General features: G+C 37.9%; 2 protein-coding genes, 1 long non-coding RNA gene and 1 other non-coding gene across 4 annotated transcripts; 3 read left to right on the top strand and 1 right to left on the bottom strand.

Annotated features, from left to right (window-relative positions):
• The first annotated feature begins 394 nt into the window (after nucleotides 1–394).
• LOC119188816 lies at nucleotides 395–4226 on the top strand. Its single transcript, XR_005112121.1, has 2 exons — nucleotides 395–561; nucleotides 1885–4226. It is a non-coding gene; the product is annotated as an uncharacterized LOC119188816 (long non-coding RNA).
• Nucleotides 4227–7882: 3656 nt separating this feature from the next.
• On the top strand, nucleotides 7883–16894 carry LOC115448453 (putative odorant receptor 85e). Its single transcript, XM_030175891.2, has 8 exons — nucleotides 7883–8360; nucleotides 10547–10672; nucleotides 11006–11223; nucleotides 12296–12326; nucleotides 12855–13033; nucleotides 14423–14512; nucleotides 14798–14953; nucleotides 15236–16894. Exons 1-8 carry the CDS (start codon nucleotides 7883–7885, stop codon nucleotides 15290–15292), a joined length of 1335 nt encoding a protein of 444 aa, XP_030031751.1. The 3' UTR covers nucleotides 15293–16894.
• On the top strand, nucleotides 14306–14377 carry Trnae-uuc. The gene has a single exon. It is a non-coding gene; the product is annotated as a tRNA-Glu (tRNA).
• Nucleotides 15874–24841, bottom strand: LOC119188853 (serine/threonine-protein phosphatase alpha-1 isoform-like). The gene is made up of 6 exons (XM_037436895.1): nucleotides 24797–24841; nucleotides 22239–22463; nucleotides 19915–20062; nucleotides 19149–19287; nucleotides 18700–18727; nucleotides 15874–17965 (listed from the first exon to the last, which is right to left on the bottom strand). Exons 1-5 carry the CDS (start codon nucleotides 24839–24841, stop codon nucleotides 18718–18720), a joined length of 567 nt encoding a protein of 188 aa, XP_037292792.1. The 3' UTR covers nucleotides 15874–17965; nucleotides 18700–18717.
• Nucleotides 24842–25277: the final 436 nt, after the last annotated feature.

Genomic DNA, 25277 nt, shown 5'->3' with positions numbered 1-25277 from the left:
CAACCCGGGCCCGGAGTGGACCAGCAGGGGGAGCCGGCCAACCCGCAGTCCCGGTTCTCAGTCGTCGTGCCCGCCACCGGTACTCAGATCCAACACATTTACGAGATGAAATGTAAGAACACCTGCTTCAGAAATATGACTCATCGAGCAATCGAAATCATTTTCACCCTCGAGGACATGTGGTGCGTATAATTGTATCATGCTTTGTATCTACTCGCTGCTTATTTCCTATTGTAGATTTTATATTATATTGTATAATACATTTTATAATACCGTGTGTATGGGATGCAGGGGGAACGCGTACGCACGGCATGTTATGGGCTTACAATCATGCTCGAGCCCCTTTCGGGACCTTAAAAATATGCTGAAGAATCACCAAACACACGGCAACGTGCCCAGACTCCGAGCACTCGGAGTTCCGGACGCAAACGTCCCAGACTGCTATCTGTCGAATCTGAATCCATTGACTCAAGTACCTCAGAGGTGGAATCCATTGATGTGAGCCGCATTGCGTCGGCGGCGAACAATATTGAAACCAATGAGCAACACTTCGAGCCTCCGGTAATTATCACTTACGATATGTTCCAATAAAACTATCAAAGCTAGATTAATCTCTTAAATTCGTATTTTGCTTCTCGTGGGTGGCATTATCCGATGTGAAGTTCTTTTTTTTAAACTAATGGCTAGTCGAGCAAATAGCTCGCCTGATTATAAGTTACATTTGCATGGAGCAGCGCCACCCGCGATAGCAAATCTATGCTTGAAGCTGACTTGCTCTTCTCACTTTGAGATGTTTCCTCGAAAATTCCTCAACCTATCTCAATCGAGGTTACCTTGAGAATTAATTCACGGAATTCTCGAAAATGGTATTCCTTAGTTAAAGTTTGAGTTATCTTGAGGATCCTCTGGTGAGGTTGTTGGTGCCCAAACCACTTCTACCCAAAATATTTGGTAATAAAATGTCCACAATAGTGTCTTTTCTAAAACGATAGCGTTTTTGGAATTCAATGTCGTCGGAAAATTCTATTGGGTTTTCTGTATCTCTAAAATAACGCCGCTCGAGATATTCGTATAGAGTATAGTACAAGTACTGCAGGAACCGGTGGAATCCATTTTTGACACACTTGAAATAATATCAGAATAAAGGAATCGGATTGTAACACTGTTAATAAGTTTCCTCGAGTCTTCCTTAAGGAAAGTCGCGAGGTACCTTGAATTTGACAGTTGATTCCTTTCTTCGAGAAAGGATGAGTGTTAAATGACGTTGAATGGAGCAGATTTTGTTTTGAACCAAGTAAACAGATTACCTGCAGTGAGGTTGAGTGGAGTCGAGGAATTTTCGAGGACACGTCTTAGAGTACGGGTGTAAATGTTGAATGTTATAATGAGCAGCAATTGCACCTACAATGTGTTTTGATTGCCTCGGTGGCGTAGTAGTAATTGCAATCGAATACAACTACCGCGCTGAGGTCCTGGGTTCGAGTCCTGGGTCCGGCCAAAAATTAATTGTGGCTGGGTTTTACCTTCTTAAAATTACTCAATCGCAGCTCGGAGTCAGGAAGTTGGAGATGTGGTACGCCCGTGCCTCGGAAAGCACGTAAAGCCGTTGGTCCTGCGCCTGATCTCTCTCCGGTCATGTCGGATTGCCGTCTCACCGGACTATGAGAGTGAAGGAACAGAGAGTGTTTGTGTATTGCGCACACACTTGTGCTCTATAATATCTGTACGCGACTGATCTCCGTTGAGAGTGGCCATCATGGCTGAAATTCGGCTAGGAATCAGTCGATGTCCTTCAGAGACTCGATAGCTTTAGTGCAGTGTCACGTGTCGGCAACACATGTAAGTAAGTACATGTCATGTATTTCCTGAATTTATTTCCCCCAGTTACCAGACGCCGTCGTGAACTCCTCGGCAGTCACCCTGGCCAGTATCCAATGCCTGACAGACGACTTAGTTAGAGATTACGGCTGCAGCGATCCTCGAGTCGTGCAAATTTGTCAGACATACTTGAATGACGGGATTCAACTTTTGAGAGAAATCTTACCTCCTCAGATGTTCTAGTCGAGCACATACACTCACAATACGGAACAGTCATAGTACTTTGTATTCTTCAATACATTTTGTAGACCGTGTTGCAAACTAATAAAGATTATTTTTACTACATATCTTCTAAAAACGTAAAACCTTACCTTAGTATTGTGAGAAAAAAATGCATACACACTGTAAGATGTATTGAAAAAACATTGTTGTTTTTAAAAAGGTATCCAAAAGAAGGTTTAGGTTATATGACATGTATTATGAAGCTTTAAATATTTTAGGTAAATACTATTTAAAATAACACAGTGTCAGGTATTAAAAATACGAATTACATACAAATTATTTTTTTAGGATGAAATTAATATACCAAATATGTATTTTATTATCAAACATTTATTTTAATTACAAGTAATTCAAATGCTACCCTACTGGGAGTATATTTCCCAGCGTTGACATTGAGTCGTTACACCGGTGAAATCAAAATGAGCGGTCCTCTCACTTCCCAGTGCTGCAATAACGCCTTTGTTTTCCCATGAATAAAAAATCTAAGAAAAGTAGAGGCTATTTATAATTCTAATTTATAATATATAAAAAGTTAATTTAACTTTTGGATACTATTTAAAAACAATCATAATATATTTTTTGAATGTTGTGCACCATCAATATATACGGTCATTTTGACATTGCGTTACTAAATGAAACCACACACTTATCTACTTGGAAATAACACTATACAATAAGTTACTTGAGCCGTAAATGTAAAATAAAAAAATGTAAGTTTCAAACAAAATAGACATTAATAGAAAGTAATTTTAATTAGACGAGTAAGCTCTGGAATGAAGTCCGTGTGTCGGTGTTCCCTGAGCACTATGACCTGTCCTTCAATCGTGGCGGGGCCGTTCAAGTATAACGTAATGCAATTTTTTAAAATTTTTGAATTACTTATTCATCATAAATTCAGGATACTAAAACCAGGATTTTTGGTGAAAATTTTCGTTATTAATGGATAAGTTTTGGCACGATGTCAGCAAAGGTGAAGACGAGTATGTGGCTTCATTTAGTAACGCAATGTCAAAATGACCCTGTATATTTGGTTATTTATAAGTTTTGAATATTTTTTGTACTACTAGTGCCTAATGCCCTGTACTCACGACGTTTTAAGTCGATCCGACGACGCGTTTCAAACAATAAAACGCAGTAAATGGTATTCAGTTGGGGGCTGCACGTTTTAATATTTCAGAATATGGACATGCACGCGTAAACCTTGTCAGCGACTAAAAACTTCCTGTGCGGACTAAATAAAAAATAATAGTAGATGTTATACATTACTTACGTAAATTAGTTGCGGAAATTTTAAAAATATAAACACCGCGTCAGCTGATTACAGAACAAATGTTTTTTCCGCCTTAAGTCAGTAATTCAGTAAGTATTCGTAAATATACGTAAATAAAATTTGCAAATGTAATATCGAATTGGATTAGACGGACGCAAGAACGGCATTATCTCAATATTTTTTTTTATTCGTGTTACCTATTAAGGGGTTAGTAATCTATAAATCTAATTTAAAAACAAAACATAGATTTGCGAGGGAATTAAAAATTTGTTGACAAATGTCTTTGTACATAGCCTGTTCTTGCCCTCGCTTTTTCTATACAGTGGGACAGGTGTGCCGCGGTGCTTTGGTGGCGCTGCCGGTGCAGAGTGGCGATAGTGTCGAGTGTCGACGACCAAGCGGTCGTACAACATTATCCAACACGACGCGAGTTTGCGCTAGGTTGAAACCGGTGAATCATGTTTTCAAAACAAAAACGGTGTCCATATGTATCCGTCCAATCGACTCTTAAGGCGTTAATGCCGGCAGGCAGTGATAAGTTTTCCGTCAACCCCTCATTCTGAGTTCTATGGTTTCTATACATTCCCCTACAGGCACAATTTGTAAATAAAAATGCATTTTCTAATATATTATTTGTTGGGCTTTTAATATAAGTTAGGATTAAGTTGGAAAGTCCCCTCGTTTAGAGAGCGGGTTTTGGTTTGTATGCCGGTGTAGGGTGTACATAAGATTAGGGACTCGGTCCAATGATCGCTCGGATCATGCTGAACTCCTTAACATCAACATTGGGCCGTAAGACCGGTGAAACCAACATAACCGTCCCGATCGTTCCCCAAGTGATGGTATCGATAGCGCGTTTAACCCCGCGAAAGAAGAAAAAAATGGTCAAGGTACAAGACTGCACCACACCATACTAAAATAAAAGTAGCGAATCATTATTCTTATTCATTTTGAATAATAGTCGTGGTGTGTGCATTTGCAGTCCATCTCGTCATAGAAACTGTAGCGACCGCAGGCAACAATGCGGCTGAGCGCTCGACCGAAGCAGTTGTTTGCGGCTCGCCTCCGACTCGTACGTTTTAGCAGTAATTACGAATCAATGATCATTCATCTGAACTTATCCCAACATCAAAGTACTTACAAATGGTCGTTAGCCACGAAGTGTTACACTACACGACACTTATGGAGACCAGTCCAATCGACAACTGTAAGGTGATTATCTCTCCATCAGATCCATTCGTGATATTAGTATGATTTATATCAGATTGAATATGCAATGTGAGTTGATGGCCCGACATACTGTATAGTAATTAGAAAATTTGTGATATGAACTTTATCTAATGTTACTGATTGAACTGATCCCAAATGATCACCGCTGTAACAAGTTGCTCGCTTTGTAAACGTGGAAATAGTGTAGTTTTTTTTTTTTTGTTATGTTCCTACTAATCGTAGCACTTGAACATGATAAATAAATAACGGTACAAAATGGATGTTAATGTTTGATTCGCTACCAATGTCCTGCAAGCACAACGTATAAACGTGATACATCAACGGTGATGCATCGTCTATAAGGTATCATCAAGGTATCATGACATTTATATGTGATAAGTAAATACTTAATCATTAAAATGTTTCATATTCATAATAAAATACTATATACGTTAAAAAATTAATATAAAAATTCAAATTTGCGCTGAAACTGCTCAAGAATACACGAATAATAAACAGGAATTTTAAGCTTATTTAATAAACGTCTTGTGCATAGGTCCGTGTACTACAGCGTGTGTATAGGTTATTTCATCCATGACGACGCGTCCCACCATGTCTGAGCAAGCTGTGGGGGGGTGGTACGAGGTGTCGCGTGGTAATGAGACTGATCCACGCCTCAATTTAGACGCTAAACATTATAGAGTGCGCGTGCACTCGCTCAGGCACATTGTAAGCGGTAAGGGACAGTAGTGGGGCGCGTCCTCGTGGATGAAAAAACATTATGATGTGATTTATTTGATGTTGAACTTAATCCCATAGCGTTATTTTGTACATATCATCGTGTGACGATAGGACATAGTTAACAAAAAGGACTGAATTTACAAAATTCAAGACCTGGTCGTAAACACAGTTACCAATGTGATTAACTTATTGAATGAAGAAAGGTATGATAGACCACCTAGTTATCAATATTCACTGATGGTTGGTTTGTCATATGTGAGAGTCCGCCTGGGTAGATACCACTGAAATGTCTATTTCTGATGCCAAGCAACAGTGTGTAGTCACGGTTGTGTTGCGGTTTGAAGGACATTGTAGCCAGTGTAACTACTGGACATAGTGAGACTTAACAACTCACGTCTCAGGATGGCGAGCGCAGTGGAATACTAAACAATACTTAGTACTTAATTCATGGTGCTGGATAATGTTTCCGCTGTTTATGGGCGGTCGTATCGCTTACCATCAGGCGAACGGCAAGCTCGTCTCGTCATTCAAAGCAATAAAAAAATAAAGTAAATAATAATAATATTTGTATTTTCGCTCCTTTTTGATAAACTACGTGCACCTAGTTGGAACTTACAAATAGTTTAGACACAAATATTTATTTGTTAGAATGGTGCATACTGCATAGATAACTATGCCTCTTGTTAATGTTTTAAATTTTATAACTGTTTTGAATGTATTAGTAACAAGTCTGAGTAGGTGGTGTAGCGAAATTATATAAAAGTTTAAAGTAAAAATATAGATCATTTTTGCAACTTTTTTTGTCGATACCTGCATTTCTGATGTTTTGCATCTGATGTCCAAATTATAATAAATTATAGCAACTGTTAACGTATCTAAATAAATAAACAGTGCCACTGACAATGTGGAATATGGCATTTAGTATGACATTTTTTTATTTGATTTATTACGTTACTGGACGTGTGGACATGCATGTTAGTCTGGCACTAACACTTTTAATGTTATTGTGTACCTATTCACCCGGCAATACATTTATTTAATATACCTATACATAAAGCCAATGTGTTTTGCTTTTCATAGTTGATATTGGCACAATTGTTAAAAAAATTACAGCCAATCAACAAATTGTAATTGGAATGTTATTGTGAATTCTTCAGACGTTGCAGTGGTTATTTCAAACAATTTTAAAATATTTTTAACTTAAATTGTAATCAATTGATTTAATAAGCATAATATTTGTTATACGTTTTCTTGTTTTATTTTTCGGTAACGAAATAATTTCCTTTCATCCATCGTCAGCACGAACCCAAACAATTTCAGCATACTTCTTTCAATCTTTGTCACCACATCACTCTCTTACAAGCTCTTATTATAAGAACAATTTAACTGTTTACTAAAAAGAATCCATAAGGTCAACGATCAATAATACTTTGATTTTGACTGCGACTGCCTCGGTGGGGTAGCTGTAGTGTGCACGATACGACTCCACCGCTCCAAGGTCGGGGGTTCGAATCCCGGTTCGAACAGTGATATTGAGTTTTTCTCTTCAGTTTTAGCTCGGAGTCTGTAATAGGCTCGCCCCCTATCTCTCTGTGGGATGGAACACAGTGCGCAAAATAGATGTCCTGGTAGCACCTCTGCCTACACCTTCGGTGATAAAGGCGTGATGTGGGTTTGTGTGTTGATTCTGATATTACTACTTACATTAACAAATAAACTACAAATATATAGGCGTTATGTGGCGGTGCATACACCGCCATCTCGTCAACATCGGCGGAACTGCAAGATGCTCGATGCGGTGACAGAACTGTAGTGATATCACACAGCAACCACGATAGATGGCAACAGACGATACTGGATTACGCCTGCACAATTTGAGCGACGCGTTGCATATATAAATTCTAAACCCTTTTCTTGCGGTTGTACAAAACTAACACTAAACTAATTAAAGAAATTACCAACGATTAATTACAAGTATAACTGTAATTATACTTCTTGATATAATTGCCGCTAGGAACAGTTAGGAAGTTTGACAAGTTTCAAACTTCTGTCGCGTCTTATAGACCGCGTACACCAGCCAAAATGGTTTTCTATTTATTTTTACAGACCTTTTCATTTAATTCATTCATTTCATAAAAGGGAGCAAACAAATTTAAATAGACTCGTGTTGACAAAAAATTTCCAATCTGCAATTAATCAACGTCTCAACATTCAAGTGAAACATAGAAATCATGACTCATTTTATTCTAACGTAGTAAACAAAATATTTTTGTTACCTACGAAGACATCATTTGCGATAGTTACACATCAAGTACTTTAATTTAGACTATTGTTGAGGTTGCACAAATTCAGCATGACGTAACGCTGTCCAATTGATTTCGTCACTGTTTTAAGAATCTAATTCTAGAGATGATAAAGAAATATTTGTTTTCGTCGAAAATATTTTGTAAATAAATGATACCCATGTGTACCTAATGTGTAAGGACTCTTTATAGCTAAAAGCCTTATAAACACGTATTCGAAATCCACAGAAGACAATCATTTATCGTGCACCCAATCGCAATGACCGTTAAAGATTTGAAAATAGAAAAAGCAACGAACTACATTCATTACATTATTCTACCTTTGAAAATAGTCGCATGTTGGGATTGGTTTCCAAAGCCGAAGAGGAACCGTGAAATATTTATCAACAACATTTATTTAGGGATGGTATTATTTGTACTCACTTACATGCCAGCTGCCCTTGCAGTACATCTCTACACTGAATGGCAGGACATTATGTCCAGTCTGGACAAAATAGCCGATTGTCTGCCGCTGTTGGTTTCTGTGGCTATCGTGTCATACTACGCTATTTATAGAAAAGATTTGTACACGCTAGTGGACTATATGGAGAAGAACTTCAAGCATCATTCGGCGAGGGGCTTGACGAATATGACGATGTGGGGCAGTTACTGCAAGGCGAGGAACTTCGGCAGGATATATACCGCCTGCACAATGTTCAGTGTTACTATGTATGTCACCTTGCCGCTTATCCTTCATTGTAAGTTTATACTACTAGTCCATATTAATGTTACAAATGTGAAAGAAGGTAATTTTGTCTGAGTTCGATGTAAGGTCTTCAGTAAAGAACCGTTTTTGATAAGATTTGGTATGGAGTAACCTTCAATTATAAGAAAAGACAAAAGGTAAAATTTTAGCGCAATAAACGTATTTTTTTTTAGTATTCTATAGCCTTATTAAACTTAGTTCATAAGGGCTGAGTCGCTAGAAAAAGCTATATATAGGTACAGTTTGCAATTAATAGTAGAATGGGCTAATCTCTGATACTTACCCGGTCATTGATAATTGTTAACTACGGCCGTTTTCAGCAAAAGATCTTGTTATGGGAATTGAGCAGCTGCATTATCTCTAAGTGCCATAGGCTGCTTTTACTATCGGCGTTCGCAAGGAGGCGAAAACTATTACATAATTAACTAGCGACCCGCCCCGGCTTCGCACCGGTGCAATATTTCTCCACTATTTAATGGATGTTATTATGCATATAAACCTTCCTCTTGAATCACTCTATTATAAAAAAACCGCATCAAAATCCGTTGCGTAGTTTTAAAGATTTAAGCACACATAGGGACAGAGAAAGCCACTTTGTTTTATACTAAGGCGCGTTGGGGTAAGATCGTAGGAGGTATAACATCGTATAAATGAAATAACTTGCAATTGTGTTATAATTTTTGTTCTTAGACAACACTACCTGCGGCCCCATCTTAGTATCTACGTTCCACTAGTTCACATGAATGATTCCGTCAAATAAATCATGTTTACGGTGCTAACAAACAGAATATCGGCATTTCGTCGTTCCCTGGCAGATCCGGATTAACCCCATGCAAGAATTTGCCTAATTTTAATTTAGTATTTCCTGTTTTCAATTACTTTTGTAGTTATATAGTATCATAAATGAAATAAATCTTGTGACTTGTATATTCAAATTTGTCGAAACACCTATATTCCCTGAGATCCGATCTTCACGCATACAATTATTTGTCGTTAAAGAACGGATAAAAATCGTTCGATCTAGCACTTGTAAAATATTGCAAGTTTGTGTCAAAATTTACACACGAAAATGTCTGAACTCAGTAATTATGTATTTTTTTTTAGCTCAGGGGAATGATCAATTTTGTTAATTTGTTATTTATTTACACGTGTATGTACTATTTCTTCGAATATTTTTAAAAATATCTACAGTGTCAATCGTGAGGGGTAAGATCGTATGCCTAGAAATATTAAAAAAACAAAGTTCGCTTCTAAAAATATCTTACGAAATTTATTAAATTTTTTGAATGTTTATAAATGACTATCTAGATCAAAATATACTCTTTTTATGGATTTTTGAATCCCTTTAACATATACGGTTTTAGAGAGTAGTCCGAACTATACCTGTGAAGGTCCTATTTTTCTCCCACTTTTCTAAAAGTATGGTACTTTTTCAAAGCCTTATAAAACATTAACTATATATTTAAGAAATTTAAAAAATATACCTATACCATTTAGTATATTTAATAACCTATAGCTACGTTAATACTTCATTATGATAACTTCTATAGAATTCTTGTAAAAAAAAATTTTGAGAACACTGTTTAACACGTTGAAAAAGCGTCCGATTTAACCCCAACGCACCTTATGTAGTGATTACTAGTTATTTACGTGCCTCTGTGTGTATGTACTACATAATGCGGGATTAGACAATACACAAAGAATTTTTGAAATCCCCGTGGGTGGAAAAAATTCAATATCCACTTCCGGTTCTTACAATTCTTAGTAGAAAGGCTTGGGATTTCCGAGCAATCCTTGCATTTTCCGGTAAAATCGTGAATCAGTGTTTTTTGCCGTCAGTAATGTCATCTGTGTAACTGATTAATATGATTACTTACACGCATGAGAATTTTATTAGAATTCAAGTAAAACTGCACGTAGTTTGTAGTTACGAAAATCGACACTAACCTATGTAAGCTCGTCAAAATTATTTATAAACAATGAATTATTAAAGTGCTACTATCCAAAATCCTCTACAATACATGTTTTATAACTCATGATTCATAAACCGTCTCATAATGCCCAGTAATTTGGAGGGGTTACAATATCCTTTAAACCTTCAATACGAGACACATATCACCGACTGTTTACATTTCTGGGACAATTAGAGTACGTGGGTACATTGTATCGTTCTTTCAGTGTGGACAAAGGAACCCATTCAGAGCTGGGTATATAGTGACGTCACTCAGTCTCCATTCTTGGAATTTGTCTTCTTGCGTTCTTTTCTGACGCAGTTTTTCGTGGGATTGGCTATGGGACAGTTTGGTAAGTTACCTGTGAATTTATTCATAAGGCATTGGCCGCAGCTCCGTCCGCGCAAGACCTTCCCTGAATAAAATTCATACCGTGTAATATAGGGTATGGTCTAAACTCTACATCCAAAGGTTTGTTAAAATTTTTCCATATGCGGATAATATTCATTAGTGAGTTAAGATAGTAGAATTGTTACGTAATATTTTTTTTATACTGGAGATCATCGGATTACGTAGGTAAGTACTAAAGAGATAATAAATACGTATCACTATTTATTACAACACTATAAACAAAAAATGTTTAGTATGTCTTCAGTTTATTTTTCTATGAACAACACTTTTCAAGGAGTTTTCTTCGCGGCAAATTCGATCCTGATTTGCGGGCAGCTGGACCTGTTGTGTTGCAGCCTGCGCAATACGCGTTACACGGCGCTGTTGCGACGCGGTGTGCGGTACTCGGCTCTGTTCGCGGCGCGCGCCGAGCTCACCGCCGATGAGCGACACAATTACATTTACAATGTTGCTGAAACTATAAATTCTGATTTTCATTACGATAGGAAAGTTGTGAGTATAATTTCGACAAAATTTTGATTGTTGTAAAATGTAGAAGAAGGTATATAATATAAGGCCACTTTGGTCTTTTCGTTACTTAAGTGTCTACTAGGGTATTATTACATGAAGTGAAACAGCCCTCACGATATTGTCCTCGAAGGGTGAGACAGACACGCAACAGTGCAACTACATTTCGCTGGGTGTATAAGCGCAACAAAATACAATGTGGTTAATATCGATGTCTAGTGTCTGACCATGAGACAACGTAAAATGAAATATCGTCCTTGTGTTTTATTTATGGTGACTAGTGGTGAGTGAAATTTTCACAGTCCTGGGTTTAGGAGAGAACGTTCCGGTTCCTAAGGAAGGCCGCACAGTCGGGATCTGACTTGAACGTCAGTCGGTCTTCATCTATATAAGATAATTTGTGCCAAGAAATATTATTATATATATTATATCAGCCCTGTATTATACACTGTCCCACTGCTGAGCACGGGCCTCCTCTACTACTGAGCGGGATAAGACCTTAGTCCACCACGCTGCCCTAGTGCGGGTTGGTAAACTTCACACACCTTCGAAATTCCTATAGAGAACTTCTCAGATATGCAGGTTTCCTCATGATTTTTTCCTTCACCTAAAGCAAGCGATAATTTACAAAGAATACACACATAATTTTAGAAAAGTCAGACGGGTATGCCCTTGGTATTTGAACCTGCGGACATAAGTCTTGGCAGTCCGTTACACACCCAACTAGGGTATCGCCACTTTTGAATTAATGAAGAAATGTGATTTAAAAAATTTGCTAAAAAAGTTTTTTGATAGAACCGTTCAGGCCGCTGCTGTCAGACGCTAACTCATGCAGTCGCTTTCTTCTCTATGACGTATTATAATACATTTTTACCCGTATGATCGTAGCGTATTCCTGATACTTAGGAAATATATGTTTAGGAGCAGTGAAAATCACATACCTACTTAATAAATGAACGTAATTGACTCGTTTGTTAGCATCCTATACTATATATAACATTACATATCACTTATAGATAAAATACTACCCTACAAGTAAATCACTTGAATATTTCAGGTTACAACATGTGCGCTTGAATCTTACTGCGGTGAGTCATAGAAATAAATACTACATTATTAGTAAGAAGTAATACAGGTAGAATAGAATGGCGAACTAGTAACCATATTTCCTCGTGCTCCTCATTTCCCAAATTTTAAATGTATGTAATTTACATGATTATAATATAAAAAATACTTTATTTGCATGCACCTTCCATTGGCTAGGGGGGCGTGAGGGGGGAGGAGGGGTCATGACTCTTATATATTTGAATACTTTCTGTTGCTCTTGCCTGGGCCTTGGTGGCAAATTTGGGGCTTCTCCGGGCTGCAAGAACACACGCTGTCACTGCTATACGTAATTCTATAATAAATTGTTTTGCAGCGCATATAACTTTAATATTTTTTGGCTATATATAATAGAAATTTTAAAGTTGCGTGATGTTCCTAATTTGTGAAGTACTAGCGCGAAATATTAGCATTATTTCGTCAGACAACGTGCAATGCACTCCACTCCAGGCAGTTGTTTGTATTTAAGGTTTTCATTTATTGCAGTAAATGACATTTTGCGTCCTTATTAGACATGTACAGCTCGGAGTACGACGAAGCAACCGTGGACGCACTGTGCGACTGCGCCCGCTTGTGTCAGATCATAAAACAGTACAAGGAGATGTTTGAGACGTTCGTGTCGCCGCTCCTTGTGCTGAGAGTCGTCCAGGTGACACTGTACCTCTGCACACTGTTGTACGCGGCTACACTGGTGAGATATTTAATGGTTATGACTAGGGCCCGGATAAATATGTATAAAAAAATACAAAATATGTACATATAATATGGATCAAAAAATCTAAAATATGGCAAAAATATGGAGTATAAAACAACAATACCTTTCATTTTAAACATTCTTTATTTTGAAAAATCAGTTACTGTTACAGTATTAACTGATTTATTATTATATTTATATATTATTAGAGTTATATTTAAAAAAAAAAACTTTTAAAAAGGTAGCGAAATGTTGAATTCAAATTCTATAAAAATTATCGTTTCATCAAAAATAAATTTTTTTTTTATTCTATCGCGGTTATTTATAGTATATTTTTATCCCGACGTTTCGAAGACTTTGCAGCCCTTTCGGACGACCAACACCTTAGTACTCCCCGTGACCATGAAGGCTGCAGTCTTCGAAACGTTGAAAGAAAAATATAATATGTAGTAGCGCAAATAAAGTACGTAAAAATACAACGACGCGCAAGCAGATCAAAACGTCACGTACGTATGACGTTTGAAAATATGGATGATGGTGATATTTTTTTGTAAAATATGGACTTCACCTTAAAGTATGGAAAAATATAGAAAATAAAAATTAGTTTTTCACAATCCTAATACGGTAATAGATGTAGAGAATAAGTTCTAGGACGAAAATCGCGTAAATTAAAAATATGTATTTACATATTAATCCGGGCCCTAGTTATGACAAAAACTTGTAACAATGTTTTGATATAGCACACCTAAGTTTGAGTTGACGAAAAAATCCGTTCGCAGGGTAAAAAGTAGTTTTTCACACAAGGATAACGAAGGAATTGTTCGTGGTGCAATTTAATATGTTTAAGAAATAACTTATTAAATAAAAACTATATTGCTAAATATTACATGCTAACCCTTGCACATTACAAACAAGAAGGGGAGACGAAGAACAGCGCTTCCCGTGGCAAAATTATTATTTAATTTTGACAGGTTGCGTTACACAGATAATGTAGTCTAATATGAGTAGTAAAAGAATTTCCAGAATCGAAGCAGTAGCTTCAGAGAATGGCTTGTACAAACAAATCTTTCCTTTTTGTAATATTATTATTGAAACAAAGTGATTTATAAAAGTACGAAGTGTCGATACTATTCAAGATCCCGCTTTGGGGGGTCGTTTTTACTTTTTGGGTCCATATCGTTATTTTATTGTGCCGTTGCCAGACCAATAGTGTTACTATTCTTTATTAATATAACAGACTATTGCGTTATTTTGAATAGTCACAACAACTCCCGTATGGTCTAGTGGCTAGGATACCTGGCTTTCACCCAGGAGGCTCGGGTTCGATTCCCGGTACGGGAAATCTTTTTCTTTTGGTCATGATTTACATTTTTTTATATTTTTTAGAAATTCGACATGGTCACCGTGGAATACTTAGCAGCGGTTGCTTTGGATATATTTGTGTATTGCTACTATGGAAATCAAATTATCATTCAGGTAATACGTATTCAAACTAATTTAATAAAAAATAGACGAAAATATTTTATATGTATGGATGTATCGTTAATCCCTAACAAGTACCAAGGTTAGGTGAAAGTTAAATACCATAGGTTCACATCACAAAAAAAAAATAATTAAATGACTTCTGTATATTATAGTAGTATTTTATCTCTGACTCCTGCGGGTGGGTAACGCGCAAGCCTGAGGTGGGCACGTTAGATAGGGCTGCAGGTCATAAATGGCCTGAAGATATGGGTTACATCTTACATTCAAACTAAACAGGCAGACCGCGTTTCCACGGCAGCGTACCAGAGCGCGTGGCAGACGATGGGCGTGAAGCCGCGCCGCATGTTGCTCAACATCTTGCAGGCCAACAGAAGGCCCGTCGTAGTCCGCGCCGGGCGGTTCCTGCCGATGGATTTGCACACTTTCGTTGTGGTAAGCATAGTATTTAGGAATCTTAGACACCAATGTCTCCTGTATTTTTTTTAGCTTGGTATTTGAGTTTCCATTCGGACGAATATTTTTATTTAAAATAACATATTAACAGTTAGTTAACATATTGTGTCCGTTCAACATTCACATCACAAACGAGCATTAAAACACAATTTCCTGGATTCAATAAATGCGAGTGTGTTCTACGCGGACGGGGCAACTTATTTTTAATTATTATTTATACCGCCTGTAAAACAATTTTACTAATTTATCGTATTGTTTCAGATAATCAAGACATCATTCTCGTATTACACACTGTTGGTCAACGTTAATGAAAAATAATTCAACTTCACATTCTGCACTCAATGTAAACGTGATTAATTATATGGATCATCTTATTTCAGATATACTTACTTCTTTAAAAAATCGCGGCTTTTTTTTAATTCTATAGATTCATTTTTATTGGCGCCTCTGATTTGTTTTAGTTAGTCATTATCAACTACAAGGAAGCACCAGGAAACTATCAGAAATACACTCAAAAAATTAAAACACTCCAAAAATCTGTTGTCTGTAAAAGATTGCCTTGTGAAATAAGACCGCCATTTGCACTTGTTTCTCTTTTCTTGTTTTATTATTTTTGTCTCTGGTGTACAACAAAGTGTAGCAAATAAATAAATAACACCAGTCTATGCCTTGACCATTCTAAAACAACTTTATACATATATTATTTTGTTAATTTATTATAACATAAAATTCATATTGTTGGGCAAATGGTGTTTCTAAATTATTATTTGACAAACACATATGCAACCAAGTGTATGTATTGTAGAGATGTAAGTTCACTTTGCAAGTGTTTATAATCTTTATGACGTCAGGAATTGGTCACAATTTGTTACACTAGTAATAAAATAAATAAACACATATTTCAGAAGTATTTTATTTATGAAATTAATATACAATTCTCTTCATACATCAATAGATCATTGATTGTTTGTTGATCGGCAGGCGGCCGCGCGGATCAGTCTAACACATTCAATAGCGATTAAATTATAATGTTCCGAACGCCTTTCGTCTCATACAACCGTTGGAATAACACCATGGTAACACTATCGGTGGAAAATTAATAAACATAAATAAGTAATTTCAACATGGCGGCGCATGGACAAACATTGATATCTTACTAGTCGCAACCGTGACGGTTTCAACAAAGCAAACGTAACGGCTATTTCAAACCGTTGCAAGTAAGCGAGACACGCTAACTTCATTCAATTAAAAAATCTATTCTCCAGACAATGTGCATGACATTTTTTTCAAAAAACAATATTTACAAGACGTCCCAATTTCGTAATTTTCCAATTAAAACCGTCGACGAAAAAGATAAGGAAAGACGCGGCTACAAAAAGTCGCAGTGGCAGGTTGCACAAGACTCCTCAGTCGCACAAAGCATCGTACACACCAAGGGGACGGTGTGATTGCGTCTTTACAACTATATATTTTTTTTTATTTTGTTCATATAATCAACACACTACGCGTCGTTTACAAGTGGATTCTTTACGCTTACTACTTAATTATACAAAGGAGTTTAGTTTACTTTGAATATTTCCTTTCAATTAACATTAGTCGGTCATTAAATTTATTATCCGTGTCGCGCAGTTTCCACGCGGGCGGAGCGTCGCGCGTGTGGACGCCTCGTCGTACTGCGGTACTAACGGAGCATATTGTCATTGTTGAATATTTGTTTTTTACATAAAGGAATTTCCTATTCAGCCAAAATTATATTTTTGTACACGTGGAATCGTCTGCCCGCCGACGTGGAAACCGACCGACGCACTTACATTAACACGGTTTGATAATGATTACAACTCAAGCATACATCAGTCATACGAAAACATTCTCCCAGACATATTCACGCAGCACACGTTACATCCGTCCGCAGACAAAACGCCCTACAGGGATATCCCAAGCCAAGTTTGGACTGCCATCGTCAAGTATAAACAAAAAAATATAATATAGATGACTAAATGGAATAACACTGGCAGTTTATATCTAAAGAGTAAAAATGTTTCGGATTTAAAAACAATCTCCCATCCAGTGTTGCCGCACGCGCGACTTCTCGAATTTTATCGATTTTTAATCGCGCGTGAACGGTGACATTGGTTCTTAATGTTGCTTACTACATAACTTAAAAAACTCAACATACAGAGAAATACACCGCCACTGTGCAACACTTAGTACCAAATACCAATATAATATTTATATTATAAACATCCTTTGGACCTGAAATTGTCGTATTAAAAAAATACAAACTTACAAGTTACGGTTATTGCGAAGCAAAGTGTAATTATGTTACAGTGGGCTGGCAACATCGCTCTGTACACGTCACCGCGACTACACGGGGGACATCAGAGAGCTAGCGGCTTCACAAATAATACTTGATTGTCAAAACCATTTTATACATAAAAATAATGAATACAAATTCTATAAAATGGATAAGCGCGTACAACAGACAGTAAAGTAGGTATTTGGTTGCAAATCGTCATAAAATCTGCAAAACACTGGTATATGCCCTTAAAATTTTTAATAAACAGTTATTTTACTGTCAGTTACGCGCACTTTTACAGAAAGGCCAAGTTGAAGTTTAGAGTATCACTTATCCGGTCTCACTGGCATCATATCAAATGGCAGTTTCGATGATAATACAAACTCAAGGATTACAACTGTTGCCAATAGCTCAAATAAGCGAGAGTTTTTCAAACCATCATGTCTGCATCCTTATTTTTGTTTAACTCGGATAAATTACCAAAAACGAGTCGTTTGCGTTCAGTAGCAACAAACAGTATGAAATTTTGAACATAGTAGAATATAGTATTGGTGAGGTAAGGAAGCTCATGAGAAACACCACACACAGACTCGTTGGGGTGATATAGTGGGATACTCTATGTCCGTACGCGGGCCGGGGCGGTTGGTGGCGGGACTCCATGCATGTCGGTGGCTCGGGGCGGCGGGTGGGCTTAGCTGCAGCGCGCCAACGGAAACAGACAAACACTCGTGTTTAGTTATATTATTAGGTATATAGACTATTGACTGTAGGAAGTGAAGAAAAAAAACTAAAATGTTCGGCAGAAATTAAGTTCATAACAGATCACAAAAATATAAAAAAATAATTATGCAAGAATAGGGTCACGACGTACGAAACAGTACACAACATAATCACTACAAATTTGGAGACAAAATTTTGAATCAATAGAGCATTTGTGTCAAATTATGTGACAATAATTTTACTATTATGAGTACATGTTTGAATATAGATCTTCGCGATATTAACTTGACGATACACACGGGTTAGGTTTTATCGCTGGTGAGGTTAACTATAGCTAATCATACTGAAATTACGAGATGTTAACCGAAGATTGGGCAAATGTTTCAAGGAATAAGGCCGACAAACGGTCAAACGCGTCACTCGACGGGTAATCACCCACAGTGACTACTGGCACATGGACGCTTGTCGACCTCAACTAAGGACCTTTAGGGCTCAACTGGGATTTTACATAATCCGCAATTACATGAGTTGACTCGTGCGATAATGATAATGAATGTTACGTGTAATGAAAATGAAACCTTTTTCAACGTGAATATAGTCTATTTTTAAACAAAATTGTTAAAACACAGTGAAATCGATTATACCAGTGAGTTGACACTCGGTTATTTGTGTGTTAGTTCATCACTCAACACATCACACAATCCGGTACCTTTAGGCTTCGTCTGGCTCATATGTCTCTGTGGTGACACAAAACTGAAGTTAATATCATTGGACATAAGATTTAAAATTACTTAGCTAAAATAACCTCATATTTTTTGCATTAGCTGATCCTATGGCCATTGGGATGAGCTGAGACCAATCTAGTTTTATGTCGATATTTCTCTTTCTTCATATTGTGGCTAAGTATTTTTAAAATCACACTGGAAAATTTAAGCAATCGTGAATTTGTAGGTATATACACATCTTGATCGTTTCAATTTCAAACGATTTTCAAATGCGATTTATTAACGTTGTTGTTTTTATGTATTATGACAAAACTTAAAAACGCGACGATCCCGTGGAGCGGGTGGTTATATTTTGTGCGATCCTGTACGTGTGCTGCGCGTGTGTGCGTGTGTGTGTACGTGTGTGTGTGCGCGTGCGCGTGTGTGGACTCACTTCTTCTTGTTCTTGGGTTGTGCGCGGGGCGGCGTGTTGGGGCGGCCCATGTTCAGGCCCGAGTACAGCTTGCGCTTGTCCGCCGGCTTCAGGATCTGGAACGAGCACATCAGCGTCTCGTCCACGGACATCAGTGCACCTGCAATTAACGCAATTATTAAATTAAAATATAATGCAGTTATTAAATTAACTGGAACATGTGGACGGACAGCGACCACCGTACACAGTGTGTAAAATCGGCCCCATAATAGTAACCCACGTAACCCAGTGTGTTGCGTTCAGGGGTTAGCTTGTATATTTTCCATGTGGAAGGTACCCATAAAAGTGTGTGCCAAAATGTATGGGAGTCGGTAGCACGAATTCCTTTTTTGACATATAGTATAGTTTACTGAGAATTGACAGACTGTTTCGATAGCGTAGTTGTACTGCATGCGTGGTACAGCAGCAGCAGCAGTGATATTTGGGTTTTTCAGCTCAGTATCAGCCCGGAGTCTGGAATTCGCGCCTGATATGGCGATAGGCTCGCCCCCTATCGCATCATGGGACGGAACACACTTGGCGAAAAGTGGGTGCCCTGGTTGCGCCTCTGCATACCCCTTCGGGCATAAATGCGTGATGTGTGTTTTTTTTTTTTGTGACTGAGAATTAAGACAAATATTTCGCCGTTAATGTACTGGACGCGAATACTTGGCGCATTCCTTTATTATTCGTGTTAAGTGTTTATAATCAGTCACATTGCAGTTGCCGTATGAAACAAAATACCGACCGGCGTTGTCGAACTCGCCGCAGTAGTTGGGCGCGGAGAACAGCGTGACGAGCTGCCGCTTGGCGAAGAACTCGTAGCCGTCCTCCACCACCTGGTGCGCGCGGCAGATCAGGTCGAACTCGTGCTTCGACAGGAACTTGCCCACCACCTGCAAACATTTGTATTTTATATTCACTTACTAATATTATAAATGTAAATGTTTGTAGAAATGTTTGGGTGTTTGTTAGAAGTAAACGCATAAAATAAAATAATATAACTGAGGGATAAGGCTAGACTATGTCCGGGATTAACTAGTTGGTTACTTGTGGCGGTACAATTAGTATACTCATCGCCATCTCGTCAACATCAATAGAACTACGAGAAGACCGATGTGGTATTGACAACTATAGTGATTTATCGTATAGCAATCACGCAAGATGGCGACAGACGATCCTGGATTACGTTTGCATAACTTGCGCTACGTGCAGCATATATACCACCTCCGAATAGGAACTGTCGGAGGGGCCGCGGCCGCTCAGGCGCAACATCTGCCTGACTGGAAATCTTTCCCTCCCATAGAGGAACGCAACCATCTGTTCCTCTACAGCGGTGTCTATCTTTACGCCGCTAAATACTTAATATACTGGCAATTTGTTTCCAAGGGAAGTAATAGAGCTTTTAATCAGATCTTTTAAATATATGGCGCTGGTGTCGTATAGGTGGTTGAAATAATCTTTAGTGATTTAGGGACTTCAGTAATCGGAAAGACTTTTCATGCGGATCATACCTCGAACGACACCTTGTATTATGAATTAGACTTATTCGCTTTTTGATTACACAAAGTTCCTTCTTCAAAAAATCATCTGTGCCTCTACTGATTCATCTAAAGTTAGATACAAATTTAACGTGATTTTGGTATATTCTTTATCTCGACGTATCGAAAGCCATTTTGACTTCATGCAGAATGAATTACACATCTTTATATCGTTGGTTTACTGCAAAAACTCTTTAACTGACAAATACAAAAGTGTGAATTAAAGCACTTTTAGTTTTAGTTATATTGTTTTCCCTATATCATCTTAGATATAATTTTTATTCTTAAAATCAAGTGAGTATGTTAAATATATTATGTTCAGGGCGTTATAAACTGTACTTGATGATTTTTTGCGCTTAGTGAGTTCTTGCACTAAACCGACGATATTATAGAACCACTACATAATTGCCTAATCTTTCAAACAGTGCATGAACACTGCTGATCGGCGGCAGAAATAGACATTGCAGCGGTACCAAGTCCAGCGGCGCCTGCGCGGTGCAGCGCGGGGGCTCAAGACCTCGACCGGTATCTAATCAGCTTCGGTGATGAGGAAGCGAAGCCGGCTGTGTGAAGGTCGACAGCGCATCTATCTGTGTTATCGCGATGTGTAAACCGCGAAAGGTTTATTGGCCTGACGGGCACGATGTTTATCGAGACTGCGTGTTTTATTATTTTTTTCATTGCACACGCTGGCTGTAAGCGACGATAGCCTAGTTGGTTGTGGAACGGGCTGCCGAGAATGTCCGCTGGTTTAAATCCCAAGGGTAGACACCTCTGACTTTTCTAAAAAATGATGTGTATTCTTTGTGAATTCTCGCTTGCTTTAACGGTGAAGGAAAACATCGTGAGGAAACCTGCACACCTGAGAAATTCTCTATAGGAATTTTCGAGGATGTGTGAAGTCTAACAATCCGCACTGGGCCAGCGTGGTGGACGAAGGCCTAATCCCTCTCAGTAGTAGAGGAGGCCCGTGCCCAATAGTGGGACAGTATGTAATTCAGTGCTGATATTATTATTATTACACGCTGGCGGGTCACGCATGTCATGTGTTCTTCAATGTGCATTAACACCACGATTCTAAAACCGTAGACCGGGAAGGAGGACAGAGTTCTTGGATCCTTCGGATATGATAACATAGAAAACCCGCTGCTATACTTCGATTATCTGAAGCTCGCGCGAACAATACTCGTACGTCGCATGTGTGTAGTGTACGTGTATAAAAATACGTCAGTCGTTATGACGATTGAGGGACGCATTGTTCACTCATCAATGAAGTCAACAAACAGTGTGATCTTTTGTTTGCATCCATGAATGTATCGGTCCCTTCAATTATAATGTTATGTAATATGAAAAATATTTAACATTCTGTGTAGTACGTATTGTATTGGTGGTTGTACTGTGAACGCGCCGGTTTTAGGTGTTTTTTCGAATGATTCACAAAGTGTTCTTTAATTCGCAGAAATTAAAATAATTTGTACAGTTTTGTTTGACATTGAGGTTCTGCCGGTTTTAGTTGGCCCTCGTTACCGACCTCAGTGCCGAATGTGAAGCTGACGCCGCGGTCGTTCTCGCCCCAGCCGGCGGTGTCCTTGTCGGGATCGGACCACAGCAGGTCGCAGAGCAGCCCCTGGTCGGGCACATCCGTCGGCCGCATAATCCGCCGGATCTGTTCCATCGCCTGCAGGTCGGGCGACAGACCGCCGTGGCAGCAGAATATCTTCTCGTCCACTGAAACAATATCATAGATAGTTTTAGACTATGTCAACACATTTATTGCGACGCGTTCTTTTTTTACCCCTTACCTGCTAGCCTACAGTTCACCTTGTGCTTTTTTTATAAATTTTAATTGTCCATAATTATAATATAATTGATTTAAATGTAATTTTGTAAAAATAGATATAACTTTTTTAACGAAACACAAGTCCAGCTTTGTTTTCTTACGCGATAAATAAAGTATTTTTATTTTAACTTGGTCCTATATTTCAATTTGCTATCGGCGCAGTATTTTCCCTTTATCCGTACAACATCGCCAAATCGCCTTGTTACTCATCCCTTTATTTTTATTTTGTTAGTAGCAGATACACGGCAAACTATAGATACGTAATTAAAAACTTATAACTTTATTGGTGATGAATTTCTTTTATGATAAAAATAAATTACTAATCTTTGCATGGCACTAAACTACACAAGCCATCATGACTACTAAGACTGTATTATAATATCTTATAAACAAGCCCCGTGTGGTTTAATCCTTAACCTACATCACGAATACGATTTATTGATACATTTACCACACTCACTGGAGCCTTGATAATTATTTGTATTATCAATAAATCTACCAGACCTTCGTTATTGCCCGGGTATTGTCAAACAACGACAGAACCGTCTATTCAAACTTTATAGAGTCGGTTTAGTTGAAAGTGGATGTATACAAGATATTGTGTACATTGGAATCATTCCAAAGATTGCACATGCATGCGCTGAACTAGCGACTGACGGACAGAGCTCTCTGTTGAGCGGTATATCTTGTTCGATTCTGACTACGCGTCTATGTTTCAATGCAATGTTTTTATTAATAGTTCCAACTTATTTGACGAAAAAGAAAAACTTTATGCGGAAATCACATCCTAGCTCTTCATAATAATTTTAAAGTAGTAAAGTCAATATGGATCGCTTTAGACCACCACGAGGGTGCTAGGCTTGTCCTTTTAAATTAGTAGTAACTCAGCAGTGGGACAAGTTACATTAGGTTAATATGCACACGCGGCATTTTCCATAAACTTGTATTGATAAACATTTTGAGATCTGCAGCCGGACGCCGCACGCCGCCCGATAACCTTTCAGTTAACATGCTCACTTCTGATTCACTAATGAACAATCAAAGTGCATATGATCAGTCTATTGCTAGTCTTATGGAACTTTCTAGAGAATCGCCGTTGATCTGTGGCTGGTATTGTTATCTAAATTAGAAACAAATACTCGTTATTCTAAATTTAGCGGAATCAGCTGGTGTAAACCAAAACATAAATTGAAACATAATATTAATGTGCACATTATAATGCAGAAACTTTTTCAGAAAGCTAAGGGAATAATAGAAAATAAGAACTATCAAAAATGTAACAAATCTCCCAGTTTTAATATATCTTTAACATTTCTAAAACACAATTGCTCGCAATAAATAAATTTTCACGCTTATATTTATAATCAAAATGTATCCAATTTACAAGATGGCGGTGTCTAGGGCAATGTCATATTAAAATGGTGACGGTTAAAAATAACTCTCTTTGGGTGAAACGAGAAAGTAAGGGCAATAATATCAGAGTTGAAAACTCAATTTTGTAGATAAATGAAAATCAATACAGATCGAGTGGCAAGAAGGTCGTCACGCCGGCCCGCGGACGGGTCTTAACCTATTTTTCTATTGAGAAATGTCTCAACATATCTGAGTTTCTTTGGTGTTTATTGTTCTGTCTTTTTTATTATAAGACAACTGATTACCGGCGGTTATGAACTATCACAATGCCAGAGGACTATGCATCTTAAACCCTGTTCATAAGGTCTGAATAGGTTAATTCTCTCGACATTTGAAAATCGTATCGATTTGGAAATTGCTGCATCTTACCCACCAGTAGATCTGGCATACTGGCAATTGTTTTGCAACCATTCAATACTGACAAATAAGTTTGAAAATTCACTAAACGCTTCATTCAGGCATACTCAGATTTTTTTAACATCTTGCAAAATAAAAATACTTTATCTGTTATTTTAACATATCAGATCGTTGAGCAATAATTTGTAATAGGAATTTCGAAGGTGTGTGAAGTCTACCAATCCGCACTAGGCCAGCGTGGTGGACTAAGGCCTAATCCCTCTCAGTAGTAGAGGAGGCCCGTGCTCAGCAGTGGGCAAGTATATAATACAGGGCTGATATTATTATTATTATTATTATTATTATTATAACTACTTGTAAGATAATCCGTATACCATCTAACGTTATATTTAATTGTTTTCATGAGGCACATAAATAACTTAAGAGAAAAACTCCATTCCAAGTCCAGTAACTCAAGTGCCCAAAACTAGACAACCAACCTTGACCGTTGCAAAATTACCGCCCGGCGTGCGTCTCGTTTCCATAATTCTCCCGTTGCCGACAACATCACGGTGGAAATTGGAAAGCAACGCCTGGAGCGGTGCCAACCATCAACTTATACGTGCGTTACGTTACACGCAGGATTAATATGATTGTACATGTTTACTATCAAGTTTATGAACAATGTTTCATAGTTGTGAAATAAATGATAATGGCAATTGTGTAGCTATTTTTTACATCATAATTCATAGCACAGTAATTATCGAACTTGATGATAATTTAAACTAGACAAATTGTGTCATTCGATTGTCGTATGTAATTATTCTGTCTCCGTCCTACTGGATATCCACTGATCTCTGGATATGTGAACACGCGACAATAGGTATGAGGAGACATAAAATGTACGTCTCAGGATGACGAGCGTAGAGTGCCACACAGGAATTTCTGTTCTTCCTGTTCACGGACAGCCGCGGTAATTCC

Source organism: Manduca sexta, chromosome 9 (assembly GCF_014839805.1).
Source record: "Manduca sexta isolate Smith_Timp_Sample1 chromosome 9, JHU_Msex_v1.0, whole genome shotgun sequence".
Taxonomy (NCBI): Eukaryota; Metazoa; Arthropoda; class Insecta; order Lepidoptera; family Sphingidae; genus Manduca; species Manduca sexta.
The sequence above is the reverse complement of the archived record's forward strand: the minus strand, read 5'-3'. Positions and strand labels throughout refer to the sequence as shown.

Coding starts and splice junctions, on each gene's coding strand:
- LOC115448453 (XM_030175891.2), top strand. CDS start 7,883: ATGACCGTTAAAGATTTGAAAATAGAAAAAGCAACGAACTACATTCAT. Junction 8,361..10,546: donor CTTGCCGCTTATCCTTCATT/GTAAGTTTATAC, acceptor TCGTTCTTTCAG/TGTGGACAAAGGAACCCATT. Junction 11,224..12,295: donor TTCATTACGATAGGAAAGTT/GTGAGTATAATT, acceptor TGAATATTTCAG/GTTACAACATGTGCGCTTGA.
- LOC119188853 (XM_037436895.1), bottom strand. CDS start 24,841: ATGGAAACGAGACGCACGCCGGGCGGTAATTTTGCAACGGTCAAG. Junction 20,063..22,238: donor GCTTCACATTCGGCACTGAG/GTCGGTAACGAG, acceptor AAATGTTTGCAG/GTGGTGGGCAAGTTCCTGTC. Junction 19,288..19,914: donor CGGCGAGTTCGACAACGCCG/GTCGGTATTTTG, acceptor CGTTAATTGCAG/GTGCACTGATGTCCGTGGAC.